This window comes from Colletotrichum jinshuiense, chromosome 1, assembly GCF_051148585.1.
Source record: "Colletotrichum jinshuiense chromosome 1, complete sequence".
Taxonomy (NCBI): Eukaryota; Fungi; Ascomycota; class Sordariomycetes; order Glomerellales; family Glomerellaceae; genus Colletotrichum; species Colletotrichum jinshuiense.
The window spans coordinates 5104323-5124652 of NC_139302.1; the positions used below are offsets into that span (position 1 = coordinate 5104323).

The 20330-nt window shown below is 49.6% G+C and overlaps 5 protein-coding genes across 5 annotated transcripts; 4 read left to right on the forward strand and 1 right to left on the reverse strand.

Moving 5' to 3' along the window:
- Positions 1-1818: 1818 nt before the first annotated feature.
- On the forward strand, positions 1819-2927 carry EsH8_I_001326 (alpha/beta hydrolase; the record flags this gene model as incomplete). Its single annotated transcript, XM_083268739.1, has 3 exons — positions 1819-1865; positions 1924-1939; positions 1989-2927. 3 exons carry the CDS (start codon positions 1819-1821, stop codon positions 2925-2927), a joined length of 1002 nt encoding a protein of 333 aa, XP_083119177.1.
- A 2675-nt stretch (positions 2928-5602) lies between these two features.
- EsH8_I_001327 (uncharacterized protein) lies at positions 5603-6015 on the forward strand (the record flags this gene model as incomplete). The annotated part of the gene is made up of 3 exons (XM_083268740.1): positions 5603-5677; positions 5731-5901; positions 5962-6015. 3 exons carry the CDS (start codon positions 5603-5605, stop codon positions 6013-6015), a joined length of 300 nt encoding a protein of 99 aa, XP_083119178.1.
- Positions 6016-6775: 760 nt separating this feature from the next.
- EsH8_I_001328 (uncharacterized protein) lies at positions 6776-7849 on the reverse strand (the record flags this gene model as incomplete). The annotated part of the gene is made up of 3 exons (XM_083268741.1): positions 6776-7206; positions 7273-7337; positions 7395-7849. The coding sequence occupies 3 exons, from the start codon at positions 7847-7849 to the stop codon at positions 6776-6778; spliced, it is 951 nt and encodes a 316-aa protein (XP_083119179.1).
- A 4578-nt stretch (positions 7850-12427) lies between these two features.
- Positions 12428-14960, forward strand: EsH8_I_001329 (uncharacterized protein; the record flags this gene model as incomplete). The annotated part of the gene is made up of 5 exons (XM_083268742.1): positions 12428-12895; positions 12980-13120; positions 13176-13512; positions 13584-13813; positions 13866-14960. 5 exons carry the CDS (start codon positions 12428-12430, stop codon positions 14958-14960), a joined length of 2271 nt encoding a protein of 756 aa, XP_083119180.1.
- Positions 14961-15901: 941 nt separating this feature from the next.
- EsH8_I_001330 (uncharacterized protein) lies at positions 15902-16314 on the forward strand (the record flags this gene model as incomplete). The annotated part of the gene is made up of 2 exons (XM_083268743.1): positions 15902-15914; positions 15983-16314. The coding sequence occupies 2 exons, from the start codon at positions 15902-15904 to the stop codon at positions 16312-16314; spliced, it is 345 nt and encodes a 114-aa protein (XP_083119181.1).
- Positions 16315-20330: the final 4016 nt, after the last annotated feature.

Below are 20330 nucleotides of genomic sequence, written 5' to 3' on the forward strand. Positions count from 1 at the left end.
TCGATTGGAAGGCGAAACGTCCTCCAGCGATTGTACAAATGTTGTGTACTCTTCTAGACAATGTAATCAATTAATCGTTGCCAAACTCCTGGGAGAAACCCTCCCTATGAGTCTTAGTACAGTGTTGTCGTGATGATAGGCATATCAAAAAGCCATCAGCGCAGGTCACAAACTGACTCTAATGTGTCAAGTTTCGACACTAGTGCCAGAAGTAGTACTATATTGCGCCGGCGCTACCCCTGTCAAATATCTACCCGATTCGCAAACGCTCTGCCACAGCTCGGCCCGGCTATACGACCTTTTGAAAATGAAGAGTACAAACTCACAAGAGTTCTTTAATGTCTAGCTCCTCTTGGACATTATTTAGTACTGAGAAGTTGTAAAGTCATCATCCGAGTCAGGTAGTGATTCCATGTCATCATGTAGATGGCCATCGCCAGTTGGATTCAACTGATAGGCGCGTTGGCAGCTGGAGCAGCAGGTAAGGTTCGTGCGACGGTCACGCTCGATAGTCTGGCAACCCAGGCCATTTCGATATGACGGGCAGTAGACGAAGTCAGACTGGGACTGGCTCATGACGCAACCACACTGGCGGCACTTGGTAATGTTCATGACGTAGTTGCACATTGCGGCTGTGTAAATCGTACGAGGATGATAATGATGGTAGTAGTGATGATTTGAGTGAAAATCTTGAGCTTGCTTTAACATCGGAGTGATGCCAAAAAACTTGAGAAGTTGGCCGATTCAAGCGTATAAATACACCACTTGTGAAGTCAAGCCTTTTTACCAGCTGTATCATTCCAATACCTTTGTATACGTGCAACATGCTTTGTTACTTTTAGTTTAGCATGAGAAAAAGCTATTGTAACCTGCTATTCTTTGAAGAGGATGCGTTGCGTAACACACGTTCTGCTTGGATCATATCATTACATGATTGAGGCTTCTTTGTTGACAACCATCCACTTCAAAGTAATTATCAAAGACAGCCAGTCAAATGAATAAATGCATTAAGAAGTATTCAGCAAGCGATTTTTGCAGGTGCTCAATTATACATCATGAAAAGCTATGGGTCCCCCACGAGGATCCATGTGATTTACGAAGACACACAGACACATGTAGGCCCAATGATTTCTGTCTGATTTGTTTAACTCTTTCCCTACCACCAAAGTGGGGTAATAAGTCTACTTGCTGCATCTATCGGCTGAGGTTGCCTAGTTCTCATGCAAGGGGCTCCATGACTCACCTTTCGTTGGATGACCGTGGTAACTCTAGAAAGGGGCTTCCCCATACTGTATCAACTCCGTCAACTCGAATTCCTCGTTTCTTTGCGCTAACCGTCTTAGGTAAGGCGACTGCTGAAAAAGGAGTAGTCAGCCGGCAGAATCAAAGGTCTAGAGAGGTTCTGCTATGGAATGTTGGCAGGAGCGGAGTGACCGCCTTCCCTTATAGGGTTAGTGGACAAGTTAAAATGGAATCCGAGTTAACCGAGAAGATACGATATTCATATCCAACCATGCACGATCGGAGCATCGTGATTCGTCTTTTGCGTAGAAAATTATTTCAGTAATCGTTTTTATTCGCGGGCATAAGACGGGCACTGACTGAGTGGCTGATTCTAACATTATCGGAGTGGAAACCTGCGGTGCCGCATGAGGGGTACATTTGATCCCGCGGCTCCGCAAGTATTTATGATTCGGCATGTCCTCCTTTAACTTCGTTGATCTGTCCGGACATTCTTACATATCCTCGAATTACCCGCCGACGCATCTAAAGCATACACATATTTTACGGGTTTAATACCAACTTCTACGCATCAAGATGGAGTACGATACCAGAGAGAAGATTACTCCCTTGGGTGTTATCGAGTATGTAAAGTTCACCTCGGATACTTAGTGAACTCACGATGTTAACGAAATTTTCAAGCCCAGAGATTGTCGAGGTCGGTTGAATGTTTTCATTGGAAGATCACTGCCCTAACATACCTGTAGTACCTTCAGAGTCTGCCCCCATACGCAACTGACTTGGGTGACCATATGAAACCAGACACAGACAATGAATATTCTGTCAAAATCCCAATGCGAGACGGGTACCAGTCGGAAACCCGTATTCATAAGCCATCCACGACACCCGATGCCAAGTCTCCGGTTGTCGTCCTTATCTTCGGCGGCGGCTTCGTCATGGGTGATTGCCATCAGATGAACCCCTATGCTCGTGTGGCGACAAGCCTGTTCAACGCCACGGTTATCAACATTTCATACCGTCTCGCCCCCGCAAACCCCTTTCCAGCGGCCCCCAACGATGTCTGGGACGGATTGAAGTGGGTCGTAGAGAATGCGCATACACTCGGCGCCGACCTTTCGGCTGGCTTCGTTATAGGCGGTGTATCAGCCGGGGCCAACTTGGCGGCGGTGGCAGCTCAGAAGGCCATTGACGAGGGGTTGACACCTGCTATGAGTGGTGTTTGGCTTTGCTACCCACTTTTACTGGACGAGGCGAACGTTCCTCAGCAATACCGGGATGTCTTCTTTTCCAGGGTGCAGTGCGCGGATGCTCCTATATGTGGAACAGAGAATCTGGAGCAGATCAAGGCTGCGTACATGCCGAACGTCAAATCCCCGGACTACTCTCCGTTCAACGCCAAAAGTCCACACAAAGGCATGCCGCCGACATTCCTGCAGGTGTCGGGTATGGACCCGGTGAGGGACGATGGTCTTATATACGAGAGGGCTTTGAAGGAACACGGCGTCAAAACGAGACTGGATGTGTACCCCGGTGCAACCCATGCGCATTTGATTTTCCCAGGGGTCAAGTCATCGGTAAAGGCACAGTCCGATATTTTCGAAGGCCTTGCATGGTTGCTAGAGAAGCCAATTTCTCAAGACGCACTTAAGAAAGCCTTGGCAGCCAATCCGCTCGTAATTTCATAGATACAGGTATGGAAACCTGTATCGGATTATGGGTTCACTCATTGATACAATGGAATGCCTAAAATTTGTCTTGGTTTAATCCACACCACTTGTACCTGCCCATGTGGAGGAGGTTTTAGATGGTATTAACACATTGTGATTTCTTTGACAGCCATCCTGAAGCCAAAACCAAAGCACTTGCATGTTTATTTAACTTCAACCTCAAAATATGCCCTAAAGAAAAGCTTCCAATTGAATAATCATTCTCTAGAAATTACAAACTCACTGTGACCTCCTAGCTAGTATCATAGATACTCTGATATACCTGTACTACGTGTGAGCGGAGGAAATTGTCAGCCTGTCTGCTCTAGATACGGCATTGTCCGTAACAAAGGCAGTTGAACCGAGAGTCGAGAATTACCGAGTAAGTTTACATGCGACAACGACACAACTTGTTCTAGTTGTTGGCTGTGCAGATGCGAACCTTATTGATGCCTCTGTGATAGAATTGTAATTTAACTAGGCATTTAACAAGGGGCATTTAAAGTTCACCTAGTGAAGGCTGTAAGAACAATATGACCATTCCTGCTCACTAGCAAATATATTACCAAGCCCTGTCAGACCATAAACCTTTGAACTGTATGACTTCTGACGATAAAGACGCCAAGCATGTCACTTAAAACGAACAATTATATGTTTGGTAAAAAAAAAGTGGGGGATGGGGGGGAGGGTATTGTATCACAAAGCTGAAAGTTACTCAGCTCCTCATATTGCATAAAATTATCACCATCGGAAATGTGTCACGGTTGCAAATGAAAAGGTAACCAAGAAGACAATCAATTTCAACGTTGTCGATAAGAAATAACTTCAGCTTCTAATCTAAGACATGGAAGCAACTATCAACGGGAGGGCGCTTTAAGGACAACCACGGCCCCATCCAGTGGAGATGGCGCAGCAATCAGCATCCTTGATCCAATATCATTAGCATTGTTTACTTCTGCCTCGGAATGGAACGGTTACTTACACATTCTTGCCAGGTAACACCATTGTCGACGCAGAAATCGCCAAGAGTCTGCATCTCGTTACACCAGTCTTGGGTATACTGGCGCAGGCAGGCCCGCATGTTGTCGTTGCCGCCCATGCAACAATCGTTTGCTCTTCTGCAAATGTTGTCCGGAAGTCTGAACTGAGGCGGGTCGGGAGGGAAGGGGTCCCCCCCCTGAGGTCGAGCCCACGCTGGAAGGGCAGTAGCAATGGCGAGGGTAATGATTGAAAGCTTCATACTTGTTTATGAAAGAATGGGATGGGATAATGAATGTTGAGTCTGAATTGAGACAGAGAAAGCCTGTGGATGATGGTTGTTGGGTTGATGAAAGGAAAGAAGCAATTTAGTACGGAATATCACCGATATATATAATTTGATCACTTTCCGCCAAGTCGGCTGTGCACATGAAGAAGCAGATCGTTTTCATGAGAAGCTGAGATGAGGTATTCAGACCAGTGGACGGGGGCAGTGTCCTTGGATCTGTAAATGATCAATATCCTGATACTTCAATCTAAAGGTCAATAGCCAGACCGCCAAGATGTCACAAGATATCTTTTGAGACCTCAATAAATCATTTTAGGAAGCCAAAATAAATCTTTCACGAGAATTTTAGACCAAGGCATCTCTACGGAGAGTGATTAGCTTGGCTTGTAAGCATGCACGGCCCCGTTGATGCGTAGCGTTTATGAGGGAGCTCCTTGCAAAAGTCAGGTAAAAACGCCAATGTAAAGAGTCCTTGGCATCTCCGAGACTCCTGTTAGGCACTTGGCAGCTCGGTTTTAACTTGACTACGAATTGCCCTAGCGAATCCACTTCATCTGTATACTGCAATAAGGTTAGGTTTTAGCGGATGAACCAAGCCCGATGTTGGCTGCCTGTTATACACGTGTACAGTCTATCCGCTACAGGAACGGACATTATGGCGGCCCGAGTACCCGCCATCCCTTTCTAGCAGTAAAAAGCGCCCGTAGCCATGGCCTTGGCGGTCGCTTTCGGATTGTTTTGGATCTTTAGTTCTGCCTTATGGGATACATGACTAGGGCAGCACCTGTTAATCCTGAAACCAGGTTGATATTCGCTACCATATCAGAAGCAGTTGTAGGGTCTGGTATAACTCATGCCTTGTGATTGTTGAGTAATCTCATAAACTAAATTCTCTACGCCGCATGAAGACTGCGCAACGAGGGCCAAGACCGAATAATCAATCGAACAAACGCTACTGTCTGGGCCAGTACTTGGAGATCACACCGGCTCATCAGGAATTGGACATTTTAGTGATTCGCTGAGCCATTTCATCTACATTAAACAAAACTTAGATAAATCAGTAGTCTTGGGGTCGTGTGGCTGTGAATTCCATCCTCAGTCACGATTACCTCGAATAGGGCTTGGTACACAATCTCAAGAGGCCACTAGAAGCAACAAACACGTGCTCCTTGGGTACTCCCGAGGCGGCTAAGATGGCGCATGCACTAGTATATTGTCCAAAAGGCGGAGATAATACAAAAGTGACCTGTGTTCTAAAGATATATAAAGCAAAGAAAAACGCCAGTTATTGATGCTCTCACAACCATCACACTCGTAAATCCAACAACAGAATCTCCATACCACAATACCTTTCGATCTATCTTTCAGTCCAACCAACTTTTTCAAAATGCAATACTCTAACGTCCTCGTCCTCGGCCTCACCTCTCTCCTGGCCTCTGTTCCAGTTATCAACGCAGCCGAAGTTCGAAACCCCATTCCGTGTTCTAAAGGTGCAAGACTAACACAGTTAAATAGTGCACCGTTGGTGCCATGGGACTTCGTGGCGCTGGATGGACTGTCCAGAACTGCTGCTGGGGAGGCCGCGATAACTTCCAAGCCTGCATGAACCAGAATGCCGACGAAGCGTTCTGTGAGGCGGCAGCCCCTAACTGGTGCGGCCGTAATGGCATTACCCCCGAGCAATGCGTAAGCTTTCCCCAGCAACTTCATCAGTTAACTCTGCTAACCGGAACTCAACATTTACAGGATGCCGACTGCTGCGACACCACCACTGGATGGGGCATGGGCTGCCCTAAATAAGCACTGAAGCTTTCGGAGTGTTCATATTTTGACACGGCTCTCTTTTCCAGATTCTGGCTCGAACATGGATCAGTCGTCTTGTATCTTTTCTGGTTGCGTTATTTCGACAGAGCAAGCCTTTGCTTTTGATCTGTTTCATGTGTTTCTCAAATTTGCGAGCTTGCCCAGTTGTAGCCCTAGGTCTATATGAATTCACAAACTCTGTTCAACTCCCCACAAACTATATATATGGCGATGCTGCCCTTCGGGGAGATATTTCACGCCGTATTTTTCAATCACGATGGAAACCGTGGTGATACTTGATCGAGTTTGGTGAACTTCACTGCGTTCGGAAGTCTTCGTCGTAGAGACTACCCCCGCAAGAGCTGATTTGCCACGTGGAAAGTACATCTTTGCTGTTTGAGACCTTGTTTGGTTTGGAGAACTTCCGGTTTTACTTTTTCCATCTACTTTACACGTATTACCCCAAGAAAGGGAACGAGCTCAGGAAACACCTGATGCAGGTGATGCTTTCCAGTTTTGGGTGCCCACAAAAAGATGTCTGTGATCGTCGTTTGACTTGGTCTATTACTGTATCATTACCATAGAAGGAAACATTTGGAATATTTACAAAGTCCTTTAATATCAGCGGTGCCCTAGCCAACTTGTAGCCAATAGCTCTTGTATCTACTTGGCGTGTCTGTTACTCCGCATCAAGTTTAAAATCTCATTCTTCGTCGTGGTTTCCTTGTGCGGCGATCGTGCTCACTCTTGTTGAAGATCATCTGCTACCATTGTTGTCTGGCAGGTGCTTCATATCATATCCCATTTGTTCATGACTACTAGCAGCCCTAGTCCTATCCATGTGCTGGCTCTCGAGGTCAACGGGCAGAATTTCGATGATGCTTCCAGATTTGGGAATATTCTCTTCCTTCAGAATGCCATTTTCGGCGATGGTATGGTTGGAAGGACTATTTGGGTTCGCGGCTTGTGTCTCGAGAGTAGTGGTGAGAACAGTCGACTTCACCGTACCACGATATGTGTTTAGCTCAACGTTCTCAGAATTTTGGTTGTTGTTATCGTTACTGTTCTGTTTTGAGCCGTATGTGGATGCTTTTTCTCTGATAAACACCCGTAGTACTGGAATGGATGAGGCTATGATGGCAGTAGCTGTCTCGACGGCCGTCCAGATTGTCACGTCTTTCCCGTTGACTGGAACTAATGGTCAGCGATGCGCAGATTTAACAAAAAGTAACAGTGGATCCATCAAAGACTTACAGAAGAAATCGCCTTGCTCCAGTTGAACAAGATACACGCCCTTGATGATGGCGCACACTCCAGCACTATAAAGACAAGGTCTTAGCTTCGGGGTCATGCATGAGGTGATTGATTCCACTTACAGCCATCCAAGACTCATAGCAAAACAGATGCCGAATTTCTCATGCTTCCGCAAGCGCATTCCCCAGATCAGTTTCCAGGGGACCAATGCCAAGAGGAAGTCCATGGCGGCACACCAAGCCGCATTGAAAATGCCGTAGTTGAGCGTTACAGACTCGTCCCAGCAGGTGCCCTCCATCTCCCTGTTGAAGTTCTTTTGCACAGGGGTGCATTTCAACCAGGTCAGAGTCGCACTCGGGAGCATGGTGATGGTCAAGGTTACAATGGCGAACCAGACAAAGATCCTGTACCAGTCGGTCGTGAGTCGCAGCAAGGTGACACCGAAGCCCACCTTGCTACCAGTTGAGGCGAAGCAAGAGATGGACGCCCCTATCGAGGTGTAAATTGCGATCGTTATAAGGTTTGCTGGAGGCTTGATGTCGTAGTAGTGTCGCCCGAACCCAAGGTTGATACCCATCTGGGTGATGATAGACTCGATGAAAAGACATGTCTGAAAACTACTGTCAGCGTCCAGTTATGAGATGCAATACGCCAGATGGAACAAACAAACCCATGAGAATATTAGTATGTAGTCATCCCACCATAACCTCTGGCGTCGACTCAGCTTTGCATATACTCGCAAAGCCAGGAAGGCACCGGAGAAGAAGCAGAGAAACCAAGTGACACCTCCTATCAGGGACCCAAAGCTCTCGATCTGAGACATCGCAGCTTCATCGGACAGCTGGTCCTCGCCTCGACCCCAAAACGAGTCGAGTTGAAAACCGACGGGCGTGAATTGAATCCAGACAGGTAGCCTTGAGGCTCAAAGTGAACAGGCATGACTCAAAGGTGCAGCTGCATTGGGTCAAATATTCATGTTGCATTGTGCCTTGCCGGATAGAATATAAGCAAGGCGACAAAAGCTGGTGGCACACCTTGGCTCGTCGTGAGCCGTTTCCTCCATTAGACTTTCTTGCGGCGCACGGTGGCCGATTCAAACCCGATATTGCTTTGGTGATGGTGTGTGTCGCAACTGTTCACGTCCTTTCGGCTGCAGTTGAATCGAGACGAACGGGGAATACGCTGTCGGGACTGTCCATTTGGGAAAAAAAGATCAGATGGCTTTCGGTGACAGTGCTGGATTAGGCCAGTCCAAACGGTATTCTAGACTCCTAGAAAGGTGGGAGGCATCGGGAAACGGCCGATGGTGGTAAAGATTATCCCATGATAGAAATTGATGTTGAACCAAGAAGTTCATATTGGTGAGGAGCGAGACCGACGTCTCAAGTGCTAGCCTTGCAGTCATCTGGGATATGCCAGCTAGGTGAGTCAGGTCTCGACGAATAGATCACAGTACGGCTCTTGCCCCCTGAAACGTCGACAAAGCGCTCCAAGGGGCGTCAAGCGTTGTTGGTGTTTACATCCCCCCCCTTCAGTGATCCCCTCTTGCCAAGATGATTTGAGCCGGGAATGCCTTCATATCGGTCTGCTTTGAAGCCGTTAACCCGAGGGCTAGATGGGTGCAAGTTGGATTCAAGCCCCGGAACTGACTTTGGAATATGCACGTCTCCAACGCTGGTGAGATTGGGTTGAAGCCGCCGGCCAGTGATGTGCTTCTAGGCAAGTTCGAGACGCATACAACGTGCCTGCCAAGTCAAACTCAAATGCGCTCGGACGCCAGATCTGCCTCGCTTGTTGCGAGGTTTCTTTTAAGATCAGACGCTGTTGCAAGTGCGTACTCATCACTTGGCGCGCAAGCGCTGCAGTTATGGTTCTGTTTCAAATCGCTTCTAGTCCGGTGGTATAGGCGTTAAACTTGGGGTGGGGAGACGCAACCCCATGGTTCCTCTCGCCCACCATCCATCTCAATGTATAATGAATTACGATGTCAGCCGGATATTCCGGCTCCGCATGAGGCATCAGACCTCGATGATACCCTGCCGAATCTAGACTTTGAGCATCATCAGATGACCAAGACGGGATCGTATCCCTTTCAAGCATACTGCAACCGAGCCACCGAGTGTGTGGCTAACAAACCAGAAGTATAAAGTTAGATAAGCCCTGCGTAAGCCGGCAATTCAACCCGTTGCCGCTGATGTGCGTGCCTCCTCAACAGAAGAAGACAAGCCTTCATGCCCATCAGGTTCCCCATCAAATTGGCTTTCGGCGAATGACACCGGATGGCCCTCATCAGGTCATTTGCCGATGAGATAGAGCGATCGTCGCATGTGTGCGACGTTCTGCTTCACAATTGGTAAGTTGCGTTACTCCAGAGTACTTTCCAACCTGCTTGGTTTGTTTCATTGGTGAAAAAAGACCCGCGGTCTAGAATCCGATTTCTAGGAATGGGTGGCCACATAAGGTTTGCTTCTGGTAATTTGATAGCCTCACGCAGCTGATTGGAAATTCCGCGGAGTTCTTGATTGACAGGACATCCCACCCCTTGGGTTACTATCTACAGTAGATCTCTCTTTGATGTAGGTACACTGGTTCAATGTGGGCCTCGGTACGGTCCGGCCCACGACGGGCGTAGAATATTCAAGCGCTGGCGGGTTTATTTTTACCTTATTTCCTTTCTTTTTCCGGGTCCAGAAGTGATAGCTCTTTGGTGGTTTGTGTCTCATTTTTTCGTGTCTTCAGTCGGGGCTTAACTCGAGCTAAGCCCAGCCCGATAGGTGTAACAGTAAGACAACACCACCAACAAATGTGGGAAGCCGTTGAAAACCCCAGTCTGAAGAGAGTCACATCCGTCCAAAATATCAAACATATCCGCACATCTTGGTGGGATACGACGGAAAGTCACATCCGCGCACGTGTGAGCCTTCGGCTTGTGGGCGCCTCCCTCCCGAGCTCGCGAACTGCAGGGTTCCGAAGGCGCAAGTTCATTGGGGGTTTGGAGGGGGGGCAGACGGATTATTGGCCGCCGCCATCCCCGAGTTGTAACGGTGCCGGCAAACACTGCAGTGTGGTTTCATGAAAGCTTCGATATTCCGTAAAGTGTTTCCCTTGCGATTGTTTTTTTGTTGCTGTGTGTTTACCCTTCCAAGCGCCAATTAGTGTAGACGATTAAAAAAGAAAAAAGAAAAGAAAAAGGCCCTAATGCAGCCAGGGCCCCAGAAACCGTTCGGCGCGTTCATTTGTTAGCGGCAAATAGCGACACACCATGGCATACATCACATCCTGAAAAATTCGCCAAGGCAGCAACATTGCCTTTCCAGTGGGCTATCGAGTCGTCAGGTGCATCGCATCGTGAAAGGTTTCATTTCAGTCTGTTTCCCTCCGATCCATTTTCACGCTATGCGGACGTCGGAGAAAACTCCGCCTGTGCCGTTTGAGCCATTGATTGAGCCAATGTAGGCACACACATACATACACTGTCGAGTATGAATAAAGCTGCCGGAAAGTGTTTCTCCATAGGACCGTTTCGCACGCAAGATAAGATACCTACTGCAGTCGTCAACCCCCATTAAGACAAGGACGGCAAGGGCTGAAGCTTAGCTTCTAGTGCAACGTAGTGTAGAAGGGTTCCTAGGACCCTACACTACTTGGGCACGCTGCCAATTAGGCGAAGGTTGAAGGTGTTTTCCGATTCGTCCTTCAACACGATGCTGCAAGGGTAACATGCCCATGTGTCTCACGTTAGACTCCCATTGGCTTATTGGGCCTAGCCGACATGTGAATCTTTCTATCACCCAGAGCCCTGGGAGTCTAGAATTCCAAGTGACAGTCATGGTGATTTCCTGGTTATGAGATGAGCGGGCGGAGTTCCCCTCAATTGGAGTTAGCTTCGTTCCGTCCTGTCAGCACCACCACAGTTCAGTCGATGGGTCGGACGGGCCAACGGTGCTCGCATGACGGCACGCCGTCCTTTTTTGCTGCCTTTCTGTCCTCTCCCTCTCATTTCCCGCTATGTTCCGTCACGGCGACGACATAACTGAACCGTGCTCGACACGGGGAACCGGGGAGGCCCCTCCAAACGGTCTACCTTGTGAGGTGAATCCTGGGCGCCGAGTGATAAGACGGTCCAATAAGAGAGCGCCGTCATGTTCAGGCCACATTTTGATGGGCAGTCTCACTTTCTTGCTTGCCACAGGCCGTGTCCATGAAAGTGCGCCGTTTCGCGACAGCCGTTGCGACTCATGTCAAAAGCTTCTTTAGTGAAGCGAACACGCGGCGCCCTTCTCAACCTCGCACACTCAGTCTAGACGGAGGGGTTGGACGATGATGTTAGAGCTTGTTCGGGCGCTCATTTTTGCGGCAAAGTTGTCGTATTCCCCAGTCATACTCACTGCGGCAGACCTGCCCGGCCACCTAACTGGTCGGGCGAATGCGCAAAGCAGTAATGAGGCACTGCCGGGCGCCCACACGGGAAGCGCTCGTGTACAAGGTGCCTCCAGAGCTTCCTCGGCCTATTTGGGCTTTCTCCAACAGCCACCGACAAGGGTCATGCAGACAAACGATGTGTGAGTTAATTAATCCGTCACTAGAACGGGTCCGCATCACAATGGATGGTTTGCACCGTCGGTCTTGAACTCTAAGATGCTTTTTTTGGCAAACGATATTTTGCCTCGGGTTCCTGCCCCAACTAAAGCCGTCGTCCGCCCTGAAATCGCGAGTTTAGGACGAGGGTGATTTGATGTCCCCGATGACCCTCCCCAACAGAACTATTCTGTGCTCCCACACCCTTCGCCACGAGCTATTATTGTTCATTTCACCCGTATACTGCATGCGCCTCTGCAGTCTGCAGCCCGTCAGATTGTCTAGAGCTTGATCCTGCCACCCCTGCCAGTCCCCGGTTTTACCTGCCCCCCCAGAAGATTCCGTGCGAACCGCCGTCTGAAGGGAACCCTTTCACAACGCTGATCGACCCCCCGCCACGACTCGTAGCTCAGAGGGCCAAGCCGTCTGTCCTTTTCCCTCCCAACACAGTTCAACTCATCTCGACTTGCGAAATCATGGTTTGTACGCCGACACGGGTAGAATCTTGACCGCGAGCGAACGAAGCGACCGCATCTGACAAGAAACCGTGTCGCGCCGCCACACCCCTCCTTTCGCCATGGTTGCTGTCACCCGGTCCCTCATCCGCCGAGCGCTGGCGGCGGCCGGCCCCGGCGCCGGGCTCGTCCCGTTTCTCGCTGCGTTCGGGCTGGTCTTCCTCCAAGTCGCCGCGGCGCTCAACCTGTGGAACGCCCGCGAGCGAGGGCAGTTCAACTTCTCGCCGACCTCGAGCTTGACGATATCCGAAACCCTGCGGTTCTTGGCCGCCGCGTTCCTCTTCAAGCGCGAGGTTCGCAGGCGGGCGGCCCACGGCGGCGCCGAGTACTCTTCAATTGGCAGTGAATCGGAGGACTTGGATCTTGGCGCTGAGGACGGAAGGCCGTCAATCGACGACGCTGCCGAGAAGCAGTCGCGGCATGCGCGGATCGGAAGCCTCAGAGCGCTTGCGCGCCATGTTTGGGGAGATTCGAACGTCAAGTTCGGGCTTATGAGGATCGCTTTGCTGCAGATGCTCGCCAGCAACCTGGTAAGTACAGGAGAACGCCCCGAGACTGCGCAATTCGGTGGCAGTCGGCGAAACCAGAGTTGACGTGAGGATGTGCGCTTTTAGATGTTTCTCAACTTCCTCGTTACCGACCCGGGCACGATCCACCTCACAAAGAGCGGAATCGCAGTTGCCGCTGCTCTGGTTACGACGCCGGCATTTGGCCTCAAGGGCCCAAAGACCCGGTGGATGGCGTTTCTGATCCAGGTAACACAACGCGTGGTCCGACCTGCGTACTTGGGTTGTTGCTGACGTTTGGCAGACCTCTGGGCTCGTACTATCCCAGTTCTACCCACAGCATCGTACGAGAGCGTCGACTTATCAGCTTCCTCTCTACTTCAGCCTCGTCGGCCAAGCTAGCTTCGGCGCCCTGTCCGACATCCACGGCGAGAGGCTGCTGAAGAACACCAACCTCGGCGCGAATGCCACCAACATCGTCTTGGGCGTGTTTGGTGCCGCGTCCAACCTGTTTGTGCATGTGCTTGTGCGGTTCTACAGCGCATTCGAGCCCGCCTTCTTTGATGGGTATAACATCAAAGGTCTGTCGGTGGTGTTTATGACTACTCTCATGGGGCTAGTCAGCAGTGTCGCTTATACGCGTAAGTTTTTTTCTTCTGTGCCCCCGTTCATTCATCGTCAAAAGGTGCTGGCGGTGGCTAATTATGAGTAGACATCAGTGCTTCGGGCAGGTGGCTAATGAACGACCTCACAACCGTCATCCTGCTGCTCTTTTCGGCGACCGTCTTGTCATCGAGATACACTCCCTTCGTCATCCCTGGCACCGTGCTGGTGTTCATCGCCTCGTTGGCGTACCTGAAGTATGCCCCTTCAAAGGATTATAATGCGCCGTCTTCAGTGGACGAAAGGTCGCCAGCCCTTTTGCTAGCCGCGTCCCAGAAGGTTAGTCCTCCATGAAATCCCATAAACCTCTAGACGTCTGACACCCAAGTAGAAGTGGAAGTTCAGTCTCCTCACTCTCGCCAGTTTCATTGGCGCAGGACTCATCCCCTTCGCTACACTCTCCGAACTGCCTCACACCCCCGAGTACAGGCTTGCTATGAGAGACGACACCCACGGCCATTGCCCGATACCCCCAGCCGAGATCATCACGCCATTCACGGATAGGCAGGAGCCTTTCAAGGTCACAACAGGCGAAGGCAACCTCACGGCCTCACCCTTTAGCAACACCCTCGCCATGATCCGATGGAACGCGAAACGCGTCGAGCGCGTGCCATTACTGCTGAAATACAAACCCTTCTTCCACACTGTCCATATTTCCATGCCGGAAGTCATGGAGGACCAGCCCGAGGATTACCACAACCTCACCCATTCACAGTACCCGCATCACGAGACTATCTACATGCAGGTCGCCCACACGATGAAGCTCATACTCGACGAGCAGCCCGAGATCGAGGGCTTGATGTACTTCCACTTCGACTCCTGGATCGATCCGTTGGCCTGGGTCGACGAGAACCGCCAGTCCATCTGGTATCCGACGTCGCATAACACCCGGCAGTACGACGGCGACGGCCCGCGGTACATGTGCATGAAGGACTGGCAGAAGTTCCCCCAGTGGTGGGGGTGGTACCACAAGTGGAACGAAAAGGCCGTCACCGTCAACGGCGAGATCGTCCGGATGAACCGCGGCTACAAGGTCGACGAGGACGAGTTCTGCGTGGGCTGGTCGGACATCTACTACATCCCGCGCCGGTTCTTCGCCGACTACATCTTCCTGTCGTACGTGTACGGCTGCGCGGACCTGTTCCACGAGGTCGCGATCCCGACGATGCTGAACATCATCGACCGCAGCCGCCGCAGCGACGCGGCCAAGTTCCAGTCCCTCATCGACCGGATAGGAGACTGCTGGGGAGGGTGCTGCGACGACTCGGCCACGGCGCACGATGTCCGGTGGACGCGATGCGGGCACCGGCTCGACTACCTGAACCAGGAGGTCGTCGACGCGCACTACAGCCGGTTGGACGAGCAGACTGCATGGCTTAGCCAGAGCCAGAAGAAAAAGTCTGGAAACGAAAGGCGTTGGGTCTGATTAAAGGAGCATTAGACGAAGCGAATTTGTATATTTTTATTTTGGATTCAAACGATGTAAATGTACTTCAGATGTAAATGATATTGCCTGTCATAAACAGGAAATAGAGATGATCAGTTCACTGTGAGGTGTCCCACTCGTTTACGAGACGAGACTATGCTTCCAAAGAGCGCGTGATGCCGGTCTGGTTTGAGGCTTTTGGTTGTGCTACCGTGATACCAGTAGAGGTATGGGTCCAGCAAACCGAATCGCTTTTCCAGTGAACGGATGAATATCGCCGCTTGATTGCTTTATTATCCGCATTAGGGGGCTTGGGCAGGGAGGCTCGTCTTTGTTTATCGGAGCGCAGCATCTTGGCTACAACTCTTTATTTTACATCATGCCCAGGGCAAACATAGTAATAAGCACCAGTGATCCGATGGTTCTGGTTTGTGTTACTATGTTACCAGTACGCGCGATTGGCATATACCAGCAAACAGATTACTCCCTCACGTACCTAGTTTCTTTGGGAGGTGAGATGTAACGCAAACAGCATTAGATCCTGTGCCAAAGCCCCTCAACCAACAATATCTTGTCAAGAGGTTCTTGGCTGAAGATCGTGAGTTCAAGATGTCATGGGTGTTGAGATTTCATGACTTGAGGTATGAAAGAGACAATATACGTCAGGCAGGTGCAACTGGTCAGCACCTTCCCTTGCAGTTGACCTTGTCTCCAGCAAACACCTACCGAGAGCGGTGAGTGAACGGCGTTGTCCCTTGTCTCCTTTCAAAGTGAGTATTAGGATCTCTTTGTGAATATTTCATCTACCTTCAAGTCCACGATAAAACCCCCGTTGCGTTTAGCAGCTCCCACTTTCATTTCTTCACCATCCGCGGAGGTCCTTCACTCGCTGCCTGAGCCCCCTTTTACGCACCCACCAAGAACATATAAGCACTGCCAAGATGAAGACTCTCAGTCAGTGTTATTTTCCCTCTAACCTTCTCTCATTCACTAGGAATTTTCTTTTAACAACCAACGTATAGTTCTCCTCCTGGCCAGTGTCGCTGGCCTCACCGCCACCGTTGGTGCCCGTGACAACCACTACGTGGCGCAGGATCCAGCCAAAAGAGCTGCCCCGGCCACCCAGGAGGAATCCAACAAGCTCGACAAGCGCGAGTGCTACATCGCCTGCCCCAGCGACCGCGCCTTCTGCTACTACCCCCCTCACAACTACAGTTGTGACAGAAACGGCCGCTTCCGCTGGGACGAGAGAGACATCGACTGCGAGCACCCCACCCAGGGCTGCTACTGCTCCTGCGACTTCCGCGCGCCCGGTATCGAGCAGACGCCTGGCTCCGAGGAGGATAAGGCTTGAAGAAAGACAGGCAGCCTCGTGGAGGGCAGCCATGCACATGGGGTCTGGATCGGGAATCACTTGAGGCCTTGATCAAAATGGACAAGGGCTGGAGATGTCTTGAGAGGTTTATGTGGTAATGTCACTGTAGTCAGGTCCACGCAATACGAGATCCACAAGACACTCTTCTGCATCAAGTTCCAGTGTGCTTAGAGGATTCACGTATTATCCCTTTGTGTGTTCCACCAGTATTGTTTGGTTACTGTTTTCCTCTGTGTGTATCCAAGGAACTCTGGCCTACTGCAAGTTGACGACCATCTGCGATCTTGGTCTATCCTCGAAAAGACGCTATCGTCATCTTTTTGACCAACAAATAGAGCAATAATATGACGCAGAATACCCCCGTTATATCTGCCTAATTTTACATGTGTAAGTGTATCCCCCTTTACTTCTGAGGCTGCGTCAACGTAATGTCGTAGTTCTATGATTGGAAGCTACTCGCATGGTTCCAACATTTTCTTTGCCGTCTCGTCCTTCTGAGCGATGGCGAAAGTGGTAGAACTGTCACATGTGACATAGAATTGATTAGACACAGGAGAAGAACATGACCACAGACTTGCTACTATTTGAACGCCTGGGATGATAGCGTCCTCCTCAGATGAACTCTATGTAACGATTGGTCTACATTTCCAATGCCGTCCCTGCTCTTCAGGCAAAATCTAATTCGGTTGTCCGATAGAAGAAACACCAGTAGGATATTTTATTTACTGAATGGGATATTAAGAGGCCTGGCAAACTGAAAGCAGCACTGCACAAGGTGCAAGGAGTTCTCAAGGCGTATATGATGGCATTGCTTCAAATATGCTATTGTCCACCTTGCTATATGCTACTCTCATCCACCATTTGTTGGCTTGTACTTGTGTGACCATACCCCAGATTGAAATATGACGTATTCATCACTAGGTATTGCTGAATAATAGGTTCTTAAGGAGCAGCAAAGCTTCCACCAGTCAGTACAATGAACCAAGAAAACACTGTAAACTTGGATTTCCGGGAGCAGTCTCGGATTAGAGTGAGAAACCACTGAGATGATTCACGTACCATGCGACTTATTGTGGCCAATTCTAACACGGGGTGCTAGTAGGCTTTCCGGAGCAGCCAAATGGAGTACAGATGTAAATGTTGCAAAAGCCAAAGGCACAGTAGGCTCCGGCACCGCAGTCGGCACGCTCTGCCAGGACGACGTCCTCGGGTACAGGTGTTGGGGCGGCAGCGGCAAGGCCGATGGCGAGGAAGAGGGCGGCGGTAATCTTCATTTTGTCCGAGTGCGGAGGAGCTGACCTTCGACTGAGAGAGTTTGGCAGCTGTTTGTCGGTGTATCGAGTGTGCAGGAGTCTGCAGTTCGAGTTGCTGGCTGCTTTCGATCAGGTCACTCTAGTGCCACCAAGGCACCTCAGCAAGTTTTTATACCCAAGAGCTTTGTATTAATAACCGCTCCTCACGAAACTAAATGTGTTTTTTGAGGCAGCGGAGGCAAAGGGCCGAGATACCTTTCAAGCGGTTCCAGGAACTTTTGTTCTGCGGCCAACAATCCAACGTTCTTGTGTTCATGGGCGCTGCTCGCTGTAATCTTTGCATGTCATGAGGGGGTTATAGTATGCATAGGTAAAGACATTTCTTTGAGTGTCTAACCAGTTATCTAGGCGTTTTCACGCCGTGCGTCGAGAGCCATACCCCGATGCAGCGGTAGGAGTAGGAGTAGGAGTAGTCTCAGCAAGGATGACAACATCAACATGGCGGGTGATAGGCTAAAGGTTGCAAACCCCGCGCTCATTCTAGACACCTCCTGCATGCGCAGGATTCACTAGCATATACGGTCGTATGCCCGAAGAGAGGGGCTGGGCTGCAGGTAAGACTAGTTACACCGAGTTTAAGGATTAACAGCCATGTGCGGCGGTTCCGAATCACAGCTTTACCGGCTCGTCGGTTCATCTCCCGCATCCTATACCACCCCATTCCACATGTGGATGACCCTCCGTTTTCTAAATAGGAAATTGAGCACTCGTAGGGCTTAGTCTTCGGGTGCCGCACGCGCTTGAAAGGGACTTTGTACCTGGTTGGTCAATTTCTAAAGGGGCGTCGTCTCAACTAAAGACAGGTGGTTTCAAGGAGCTTTAGTGAATACCAAGAACGTTTTCTTCTAATTGGGACTCTTCTGTCTGTGATATATCATGAGAGGGGGACGTAAGCGTCAGTGACGGAACAGGCTGTAGCTTCAGCTAACAACTGAAATGGGTTCATGGGCAAGACGCCAAGTTCAGCCACGCCGAAACTCACGGCTCCATTCAAACAAAGACATCCGCGAGGGATTTCCACAATGTATGTGGTTTTAAACAGTTTTGATGAGGATGCACCCGCGACTAAGACTAGAGTCGCCCATCAAGAAGGAAAACAGAGCATTGTGTCTTTTTTCCCTCGTTTTCTTTCACCCCTGTTTCTCTCCGGTCAACATTCAAGATCAAGTGATCCTTTTTCTTGCCTTCTAACTTTGCATGTAACATTCATTTTCGTCCGCTAAGTTGACTCTCATAAAGAAATATTAAATGAATTCAAAGTAGTTTCTAAACCCACCCAGTCCATGGAAGAAAAACGTTTCTCTTACGTTGGAATTTGAGGCCTTTGAACGCGTTACCGCCGGGCTCCGTAGGTAATACGTTCACCAAATATCAAATGTCTCAAGATCAAGACTCGACAGGACCTCATCTACGTCTTCCGATGGTTTTTCCATCCCTCTTACGTAGCATTTGCCAGACAGTAGTTGCCATCCACCAGTGGTCCGAGGCCGGAGTAATACCGGGTTGGCCAATTCATCAAGGAAACACAAAACGTCGGCTTCCAAGGCCTCCTCTGGAGCAAATCCCAAATTACCTCTTGTGTCCAAGAACATTGCTTGGCTTTGTGTTCCAGAATAAACATTATCCAAGCCCTCATCATCGTCAAGGAGTTGCCAATCGTTTTCGAAGGTTTTCCCCTGCAGACTTGAGTTAGTTCAAAGCAGTTTACATATATTCTTTGCAGATACCCACTGCATCAAAGATAGAGACCAAATATCCAGGTTTCATTAGTTTCGCCTGAAGAGCTAGTCGAATTTAGTACAATGTTGACTTGCTTACTTACTTCAGCAGCTATACCTTTAAGTAGCGTGGGCGTCAGGCTATGATGCATCGGTTTAGTTTGGTTGTCAAATTTCCTATTGATGCCAACAAGATTGAGCACTTCGGTCATTTGTTTTCTCACATCCGACAAATCTTTGTACCAGAATGGTGAACCAAGATGCTGGATGTTAGAGAGCTTATAACCCTTAACTTGGAGAACCAGGTGAGAGCCTGTACAATTACCACACTGACAGCTGCGGTTTTGTATAGAAAAACTCCCGTGTCCACTTCCAAGTAGAGGAGAGAGGCAGTCCTTGTACTGGAAATAGTCACTCAACGAGGAGCGATATCTTTTTTGTGTCCAGTCGGGTACCCAAGAAGGTATTTTCATCTTGCTAGGGCGATTGACCATAGAGAGCATGTACAGACCCGTCTCAAACTTGAGGAGATATACCGCAACTCTCGTAAAAGCTTCCTCTGTCCCAGTGTTGTAGTTTACCAAACTGTCAAGCTCCGCTTCGTTTCCTTGTACCATAGCCCGAAGAGCAAAGGCCTTGTCTCGAGGATCAGTAGCTTGGCAGTTGTAACTCCGTATAAGAGCCCCCCATAGGGTGGTGGGCGTATTTGATTGAGAATAGCTCATTGAGTATGGCCAGTGATGTTGCGTAATCCTATTGCGAGAATACCCGCCTATACATTCATATAGGGAAGTAAAGGATGCTGTTGCTCGTCCGCAAATTATAACAGCGTTAGGATTGGCGGCAAGTTCTGAGTTGTAAGCCTCCTGCAGAACCCAGACCCTGTTAAACCAAGGTCTCTCAAGGAGAGTATCCATGGCGTCTATAAGAGCTCTTTCAGGTTTAGGGCGGTCTATAAATGGAA